General features: G+C 36.2%; 1 protein-coding gene across 1 annotated transcript; it reads left to right on the forward strand.

The window, feature by feature from the left end:
* The first annotated feature begins 3,320 nt into the window (after positions 1-3,320).
* LOC122019606 lies at positions 3,321-9,196 on the forward strand. The gene is made up of 7 exons (XM_042577059.1): positions 3,321-3,451; positions 3,520-3,652; positions 4,902-5,005; positions 6,486-6,657; positions 6,814-6,954; positions 7,043-7,241; positions 7,342-9,196. Exons 1-7 carry the CDS (start codon positions 3,420-3,422, stop codon positions 9,081-9,083), a joined length of 2,523 nt encoding a protein of 840 aa, XP_042432993.1. The 5' UTR covers positions 3,321-3,419; the 3' UTR covers positions 9,084-9,196.
* Positions 9,197-10,479: the final 1,283 nt, after the last annotated feature.

Here is a 10,479-nt window from a genome sequence, read left to right on the forward strand (position 1 = left end):
ACTAGACGATTGCTGATGGCTATCTGCTCCACCCAGTTCTGCGAGCAGATACGAGCAAGTTAGGAGCTTGATCCAAATTAACCAACAAAGCAAAAGAACATACCCTGGTCGCCTGTTGTAAATTGATGTCGCCGAGCTGACTAGGAGTCATCATGGCAATTCTAAGCCGAGCATCCTCCTAAGCCTGGCCAAGCGGACCAGTGTAGCGGCCCTTACTCAGTCAAATCGGCAGTCCAGTCAGTCGGACTTCGCCTCCTTCGACTAGACTTGAGGGGGAGGCAAGTGATCCGGCAGTTAGAACAGGGGACCCCCATTCTGAGGGGTCAATGCCACGCTGGAGTCAAAAGGCCAAGTGGCCGACCGGAGAGGGAGTTCCGACGCTCAATGGAACAGTAGCAGGGAGCCGAGCGGAAGCCCTAAGAGAAGGTGACATACTGCTAACAGGCCCTGCATAGTACCCTACCGAAAATATCCCCAGCATATCGATGCATACGGCAGGCCGGCGAGAGGGGAATTCCGTCCGGCTGGCGCATAAAATGAGGGCCATCCGGACGTCACTCCCCGTCCGGACGGACGTACCGGCCTGTGGGGTAGGGAAGGACAAGGACATCTTCTGACAGCTGTCAAGTCCCAGGGCTAGGCCATACTCTTAGTCTGACAGTTAAGTGTTCTCTTGTCACATCGAAGACGTGCTTGGACTGTAGCAGTATGGCGTTAGGTAAGCTTTCTGACAGACACATACCGAAGTATGGGCTGCGGACACGAAGGTGCCTCGGTGGACGTGCAGGAGCTCTTTCACCGCTCTATATAAAGAGCCGCATATTTCGTCGGAGGTACGCGTTCAACACCTTGGGAGCTACTTCTTTCATTGCTTGCTTGCCTGACTTGAGCGTCGGAGGGTCGTCGCCGGGAACCCCTTCCCGGCCCGACTTTTGTGCAGGTTCGCCGGAGCTTCGTGCCACCAGTCGAAGATCCACGTCAGCAGTCGGAGAGCGCCCCGTGCCCAACGTCCGTTGATTCAACATTCGGACAGGATCAAAATATATATATATATATATATATATATATATATATATATATATATATATATATTGTCAAGTGATGGATTATGGATTCTACTCGTAATAAATATAGATATATATGAATAAGTTAATAAATATAGATATATGAATAAGTTAAGATTTGACACGTAAATTATTTCATTTTAACATCCGAATTAAAAGTCATGATATATTAAAATTCAACTTCTCTTAGGTCAATGTTGCATCACCAAGGTATGCAAAGGACTTAGAAAATGAGTAGATGAAGAAATCTTAGGAATTCGAGTCACACATGCAATCGAGAGTCTAAACTAACCTAAAGTAAGGCAACATAGATCCTAATTTAGATCTAGAGTGAAATTTAATTTCCCTGAGTCAATCTTTGCAGCTTTGTTGTTAATGATTTATGCATTTTAAGATTTCCCTTTCAACATCTTGTTCTAATATTTAAGATTTTATTTTATTTCATCTCTTTGTTGTTTACTTGTGTTCTTTCAATGTGTACAACCAATAGTCACCATCACCATGGGCGAATTTTTAAAATATGATTTCATTTCTGTAAAAGGTCAAATATCAGACATCCATATAAGATAAATTAGGAAATTGATTAGACAATATTATATGAGAGATTATTTTCATACCATTGGCCATCAAAATATGATTTAGTAATTGTAAATTTCATTTGGAGAAAAAAAATCTATATAAATATGTTATAGTTGAAAATCAAACCGTGAACACTTGAGAAACAATTGAACATCCTTATCACTACACCATAGTCCTAAGGGCTAGTAATTATAATTTTATAACTGCTACACATTATGTAACAATTACAATTTTATAATTGCTGCAATGTATACTTAACTTATTCAAAAATATTCATATTATAACAATTATGATTTTATAATTATTATAGTATAAATTTAATTATGCTCGCATACCATATTAAACTATTGTTATTACCATACGGATTCAATCTACTTACTTAATATTTATATTATAATAGCTATAAAATTGTAAATGGTATAATACGATAGTAACTATAATTTTATGGTTGTTATAACAAGTCCCGTGAATTTAAAATTTAGAAGGAAAATTTAGGTGGGAGATAACGTCCTTGGATAAAAAAAAATCAAAATTTATCCAAAATAGAATGTGATTTGAAAAAAAGCACATATATTTTTACCCATTTTAAAATTTAGCGTTCCTTAAAACTTTAAGTCTTACGATGTAAATTATTAGATGAATTTAAATATATAAATTTTCAAAATAAATAGTAGAAAATAATCCTCTTTACTTTCGCTGTACTTTTATTTATTTATTTTATTTTTTGATAAACAATTTGAAATGCCTCACAAAGATCCTAAAACACACTTTTGTTTTCTAGTTGTTGGAATTACTATAAAATTCAACCAGAAAAAAATAAAAGATAAAAATAAAAATTTAATTTGATCCAATTTAATGCATGATTTTGTAAATTAACTAACAATAATTAAAAAAAAAAAAGACAAGATTAGGATGACAATTCGATTTAGGTTCGAATTGACGGATTTGAATTGACAGGGTAGTAGATTGGCAAATGATAATCTGAATCCGATCTAATTATTAATTCGGGTCAAATTATTCAACCTGAACCTGATCTATTTATTTACATTTGACTTGAACCCGACCTGTTTGATCCGTTTGACCCCAACATGACCTGAATTCATTAAAGAAATTTTATATATTAAATTAAAAATTAAAAATAATATTTATCTACGCAAATTAAAAATCCATATCATAAATGATAAATCAGGATAACATTGTAATCAATAACATATCTCAATATTTATAGTTTTAACTTTTTTAAATTTGTAATTTTATTTTAAATTTCTAATTATTTATAAACGGATTCACTAGTTATAATTAGGTTATTTCAGGTTGACCCGAACCCGACTTATTTAATAATTGGATCGACCTGATTTCAATCCGAACCCGAAACTATCCAACCTAACCTGATTTTTTTGTATTCGATTTGGGTCGTGTTTTTATGTCGGGTTAAAAATTACCACCCCTAGACAAGATTCCAGAATAAAATATATTAATATATTAAATAAAAATTGATGAAAAATGTTAAATTTAAAAAACAATCTGTTCTCAAGTACGCGCGGATTCGCTCCAACGCCACGTCCAAATTGAAACCTAAAATGCGGTTTCGCAGGTCCCGCTTCGTGGACCCCACCATCCACCTCTCCCTCCAGCTACTTAAATTACCCTCCCAGGTACCGAGCGCTCGCTCAAACGAACATGGCCGGAGCCGGCGCGAGCTCCGCCGGAGCGCGCGATTTGCCGCTTCTCGCCGCCCAATAACTAAGTCATCGCCCCTCCTTTCTCCTGGCCGGCATGTTCTCCAAAAGCTTCAAGGCCGCCAAATGGTACGCTTTAATCAACACCCTCATGGCTGATTCGAATTACTTCATTCGGTTTCTTGATTGGTGTGTAGCAAGACCACGCTGAAGCTTGCGGTGTCACGATCAAAGCTTCTGAAGAACAAGGGGGAGGCGCAGGTGCGGACGATGAGGCGGGATTTGGCCCAGCTCCTCCAGATGGGGCAAGATGAAATCGCGCGGATCCGGGTTGGTTGACTTTACCCTCGTTCTTGTCGCCTTGATGCATCCAGTTTTCTATTTGTGCCAACTACTGTCTTGTTAGATCTTCATTCGAGTTTAATATCAGCTATTACAGTTATCATCGACAAGCTTTGTTTGTAGATGATTCGGGTTGGCTGAATGAATAGTATCCTTTTGTTAACATCTATGCAAGTATTTGTTACTAGAAAGACAGAAAGTAGTGTTAATTTTATTAGCTTCATAAGCAAAATCTACTAGGATTTTGATATGTCCTGTCACACTGTCTGTTTTCAAGTAGAAAGTAGATTAACAATGTTTTGGAATTCAGATCGTGATATACTGTGTTTGTGTAAGAATAATTGATAAGAACTGATGCGCAGCAATGAACTATATGAGGTTGTATAGCAGGATCATGCATGCCTTTAGTTCCACTTGTTTAGAAGTTATGTATTTCCAGTGCAAATCCCTTATCTCTAGCTTCCCATCTGTTTTCCTGGTGTTCTATTTTGTCTATGAACATGTGTATCTGAGCACTGTTTGTATTTGATTACAAAGCTGAAAAACTTGGTTTCGAAATCAAACATTGTGAGCTTGCTCACCATCTTTCATTTCACCAAAAATAGAAAAATGGCTATTTGTATCCATATTTTAAATTAATTATGTCAAAATTAATATGCATAGTGAGAATTGGATCTCTGTAATGATCTTTCAAAGTTTCCAATTGATTTGTTCAGTTATACTGTCATATTAGTTCCTTCTCTGTGACCAAACCTTTTTGTATAGTGCGTGGAACAACTACTGCTGCCGAATTTGTGTTCACTGAGCTTCCATAATGGAATTGACTATTTATGTCTGTACAATTCTCCACTATCACAAGTTACTACTGAAAATACAATCCCAACCTCATCCTCCATTTCACCTAATGTTTTTTCTTCATATTTAGCGCGCTAGCCATAATATAATAACCTTAAGATTGTAGCTAATATGTTTTGCAATGTCTAATGAAACTTACTGAGCAATTAACTGGCTGCTTCTATCAACAATGTGCTTTGTGACATTTCCACATTGTTTATGTTTTTTCTTGTAATCTCATAGTGTTGAAGAAATTATTGGTGATTTCTTTTGTTATAATTGGAGAAACATTTCATTGAACTGTGATATTGCTGATAATTTCTGATAACAAAAAGAATTGTAATCTACCTTGCAGCTGATGTCATTAGTAATTTGTCATTTGAATTTATATATTTTTTTTCAGGTTCAGCATGTGATTAAGGAAGAGAAGATGATGTCAGCATATGATCTCATTGAAACCTATTGCGAATTAATTGTTGAATTCTTGCCAATAATTGAGTCACAAAAGTATGTTAGCTTATTATCTATGATTTTCCTACTTGAAGGGATTATTTTGTTTAACAATTCTTTCATTAACATTACTTTTCTACGCAAGCTAAGGCCCTACGGTATATATTCTTGCAGCAGGAAACCATTTAAGTTCTTTTTTTCTTTTCTGATTTTATTTGATTTTCTTTTTCAATTGGTTGTTTCGATAATGGACACATGTTTTCTGCATATTTTAATCACACATTTCATATCTACACAATTTGTTTGGCATACCATATTTGAAATTCATACTCCTGATAGATTGGATCTAAAAGGTTTTATCAAATCAAAAACATTTCGTGGTGCAATAGGCTTTCCATATTCCAATTGAGAATGCTGAATCTCGCCTATGCTGAAACTCGCCTATCGAAACAACCAATTGAAGAAGAAAATAAAATAAAATCAGAAAAAGAAAAAAAAAAAGAACTTAAATGGTTTCCTGTTGCAAGAATATATACAGTAGGGCCTTAGCTTGTGTAGAAAAGTAATGTTAATGAGTCCTGATATTGCATAAAATATATATATATATATATATATTGCTTGTGTGCTCCAAATATATGTATAAAATCTGTTGATATTATTTTTGGATCACTTTGATGCATATACTATTTCTAAACCAGCGATTATTAAGCCTGTTGCTTTTCTAGTACGACCTCAATAGCACACCATAACTGTCAGATTGCGCTATGAATTGTTATAATCAGAAGAACCTTCATGTTAAGGTACATGTCTGGTAAATTAATCGTCCCCTCAGATGGGTCTAGTGGCTAGCTCATGAGATGTTGCCATAATGAGGTCTAGGGTTCAAATCTCGGCAAAGTCGAGGTAAATACCTCCCTTATGTGCTAGTCACTATTCCAAAGGCTAGTAGCCGTCCGTGATTTACCCCCTCCGTGTTGGCCCTGGGACGGGTTGGCGGGGGCGCTGGGGGCGAGCGTATTCACCTTATGCCACAATGTCTGGTAAATTAATCTATATGCAGAATCAGTTTCATAGATTAAAAACAATAATGGCCCCTATCGAAATGAAGGTGCAATTTGGTTATTGCATCTTTATGCCATATAAGTAGAAAAACCAGCATCTAAAGGTCATATATATCTCTCCATCTTATCACAGATTTTTCTGCTTATCTAGGATTTCTCATGCCTAGAAGGTGCCTTCTACCAAGTTGATAAAGTCAATGGAAGATGTGTTTGTGTGTGCTCAGAATAAGGATTTCTCACTTCGTATTAATTGTTCTAGTGTCACTAACATACAATGTCTTATGAGAAAATAAATTATGATATAATTCCTAAGTATACTTTTCGGTTAATTAGGGATTTCTCACATGTTCTATTGACACTTTAACATTAGATTTTTTTGAAAGTGATGACTCATAGTATACATTAGATTTTTTTTTTGGTTTTTTTCCTGCATCAACTATCTTTTCAGCATTCTTTATCTTTTTCTCATCTAATAGGAACTGCCCTAAGGATCTGAAGGAACCTATTTGTAGTGTGATATTTGCATCTCCAAGGTGCACAGACATTCCAGAGCTTAAGGATATTAAAAAGCAATTTACGGCTAAATATGGCAAAGAATTTGTTTCCAATATTCTTGAAGTTAGACCAGATTGCGGGGTTAGCAGAATGGTAAGGACTTCCAGTGTATGACTCGATAAGTAATTCTGTAGAAGGAAAGAACTTTTAAATTTAATTGTAATGTTTTCGTATGAGTTCTTACATGGTTCAGTCTTTTGAAAAAAAAAATTCTTATACTATTGATTGTTTAACTTGCTAAAATTGCAGATGATTGAGAAACTATCAACAGGAGCTCCTGAAGTAGAGTTGAAATTAAAAGTCTTGACTGAAGTTGCCAGAGAACATAATGTCAAGTGGGAACCAAAGTCATTTGTAGACGAAATTAAGAAACCGAGAGATGATATTCTGGTAAATTTTGTTCTTCGTTTACATCTGATCCTCCATCTGCAATGCATGGCCAATTGTTTCTGAGCTCTTTGAGTTCAAACTTGAGCAGAATGATCCAATCAAGTTTACTAGTGCCAATACGATGTTGATGCAATCCTCTGATGTGGTGCTCTCATCTTCACATATCACGGATGAACAGGTTAAATTGTTCTCCGAGATCGGTGTCAGAGGAAATTCAATTGGTTTAAATAAAGCTCCTAGTGTAAGCATATACAGTCCAAATATATTGCTAAATCCCCTAGGTTCAGGTATGAGGCATGCATTAACTAGTAAATCCCCTACTATTTGTATTTTCTAATTTACTGCTATCCTTTTCTAATTAATGGTATTCTCTGACATTGCAAAAAGAAAGAAGGCCTGTGGAGGAAGAAGTGAGTTGCACCAATTGCAGCAAAAGGAATGCTTCTTTTAATAGCAACAACTGGAGCTTGGAGTTTAAAGATGCAGTCTCTGCTGCTGAGGCTGCCGCTGAAGCTGCCGAAAAGGCTAGCTTGGCAGCTAGAGCTGCAGCTGAATTGGCAAGCCATGGAAATTATTCTGTTCAACATTTTCCATCGCATGAATCATCTGCCTATGTTATCAAAGATGAAGTGTCTGAATCATTGCAAGTCTCAAAGCCGGAAGTAGCTCGGTTTCTAGAATTACCTAAGAATAAGGAAGATGATGTGCTGGAGTACTTTTATTGTGGATTTAGTGAATCATCCTCCTCCTCCTTCTCTGACACTCATCGTGGCTGCACGGAATGGGATATTGTGAGTAGAAAAGAAGTTGATTCCTCTATCATAATTTCTGATCAGAATAATTCTTATATCGATGAGAATTCTGCAAGTGGGAGATCTAGTAAAGAAAGTTCTTCAAAATTGGGGCAAGGAAAAGGAAAACATAGCGGTTCAACTTCAGATGTAAATTCTTGGAGCCCTAAGCAGCAGGTGGATGAGATACATTTTTCATCAGCAACACACCGAATTAAGGATTTAACAAATGCAGAAGGTAAACTTCTTTCTGACCCTTACACAGATTTAGTACTGAATTACGAAACAAATGACGATAGCACCGACAACAAGGATTGCGTAGAAAAATTTGAGGACAACACTTTTGAAAATGGTCCATATGCAGCAGCATCTAATGAAGGTACCTCTTTCGGGTTCAAGAAAGGAGTTGAAAAAGCAACCCTCAGTTCAAGCAATGTTGAGAAAAGTATTTCCGGATTAAGCATGCAAAGTATGCAGCAAACTCCAAGAAATCAATCATCTCCTAGAAATATTGATGATCTAAATGGAGAATTAACACATTCTGCAGCTACTGATGAAACTTCTGAGACTGGAGGATTAAACTTAAGACCGCTAAAAGGTGGACTTAGAAACAGGAGCTATCGTCATCTTCCACATTTAACAGGTTCTGTTCTTGATTCTGTACCTCAATCAAGATTTTCATCGAACAACTCATCTCCTATCAATAAGAAAGAAGATTCATCTAATGATGATTCACATACACCTCCTTATGCATTCAGAGTAAGAGCTTCAAAATCTTATGCAGACAGACACTATGAGAAGGAAGAAGACCAGTTTCAAAGGGAGGTCACTGCCATCACATTAGTAAAGACTGAAGATTCGATAAATACAGAGGATGCATCCTTCCTTACAATGTCAAGGAGAGCCACTAGGGATGCTAATCTTTCTCGAAGAACAAGAAGCATAACGTCAGTTTCTAAGGAAGATACCATCTCAAGAATCATGTCTCAACCGTCAAGTGGAACTCCATACAAATGTTTTTCAGATAGAATAACAGATAAAAACAATAATAATAGTATAAGTTCCAAGTCCGTGCAGTCAGATTTATCATCTGAAGAACCTTGTTTACTGGACAAGGAAGTTCCGCCAATTAAGCGAAGTCAAAGTTCACCGATACATGGGTTGGGAATATGTTCAGTTCAAAGAAATGATGGACCAAACACATCAACCTCAGTGGAGAATCTGACTTCACATCAAATGTCTCTCAAAAGGGCCTCCCATGTTCATCCCAAACTTCCCGACTATGATACCATCGTCGCTCATTTGCAATCACTCCGTTTAAACAGTCATCCAACATAATGTTGCAAGTTTGTTTTCTTCTCCTTTGGGTTAAACTTCGGTTCTTGTTGGTGAATATTCATGACTATAGTCATTTTGTTACTTGAATAGTTGAACAATAAACAGAAGGTAAAAAATTCCTGCACTTTTCCCTCAAATTGGTTTCCCTTTATTAGTAAGGCCATGTTGACTTAGAATCATATTTATTTGGATGAGGAAAAAAGAGGAAATTAAATTCCATCTTTATATCCTCTTCTCCAATTTCCTCTGCATTCCAACATGAGAATGTGATGATGGTTGAACTAGTGGTAGACTTAGCACGGGAGGTTAATAGTTTAAATATGGCTTAATCCATGTGCTAAAAATGATAACCTTGGTTCTTCCATTGTAGTTAAGTTGTTCATTTTTTAAGTGACTTAATTTGAACTAGTGATCTTGTCTTGGATTTGTGATTCTGGTAATTATTGCAGGTCTTGAGACTTCCTAAAATACTTTAGAAGTCTTGAAGGTGCCTTATTTGGTGTTTTAGGTTGTGTTGTTTATCAATAGTTAATCTATGACTCCAAACTTAGGTTGATTGTTATTGTGATTAGCCAACTAGATTAGACATCATTACGCCAGTAAATCATTATGAGGTAACTGTATTTAAATTATAGTTTGCTCTAAGAGATGTTATTAGTCGACTTGATTAGTGAGGACTAATTGACTCCTCACTAAAAGCCTAGTGCCTTGATAACTTGTACGGATCCGGAATTAGAGTTTGGGGTTGAACTTAATGTAATAAATCATATATTATTATCAAAAATATATATAATAAATTATATATGTATAACAAAAAAAATCATTATTCAATAAAATTGTGCCCAACGAGATTTTGAAATATAATCTACATCTATATTCTCATACTCAGCTAAATCTCATTCAAAAAGAAGGAACATAGGGTTGCTGTTGATCGGTGGAAAAATAACAAAAGGAAGGGAAGAAGGAGAGCTGCTGTTCAGGAGAAGAGGAAGAAGAAAAGAGCGTCGAAGGAGAAGGGAAAAATAAGTAAGCTATGGTTGGGGGAAAAAATCAGGGAGAAGGAGAATATAGGAAGAAGTTGGGCGAGTGGAGGCTTGCGCGTGAGGCTCAGGCTGTGGGAGTGAGTCTAAGAGCATCCACCATCGTTACTTCTCGGAGAGCTTCTTCGCTGTCACATTCGCACCACATCAAAAGTAAAAAACCTCACATATCTTTCCACTATCAAAAAACCTCTCAACAACTCTTTCACGGATCCTATACTTTTTAAACCTCCACACCATATATATATATCTCTTTCCTAAATAAAAAAACATTTCTAATGTTATATTTAAATTAAAAAACTTATTTTAATTAAAAAAATAAAAAAAGGTGAAGGAGCGGTTCCATATGTATGAAG

This window comes from Zingiber officinale, chromosome 9A (genome assembly GCF_018446385.1).
Source record: "Zingiber officinale cultivar Zhangliang chromosome 9A, Zo_v1.1, whole genome shotgun sequence".
Classification (NCBI taxonomy): Eukaryota; Viridiplantae; Streptophyta; class Magnoliopsida; order Zingiberales; family Zingiberaceae; genus Zingiber; species Zingiber officinale.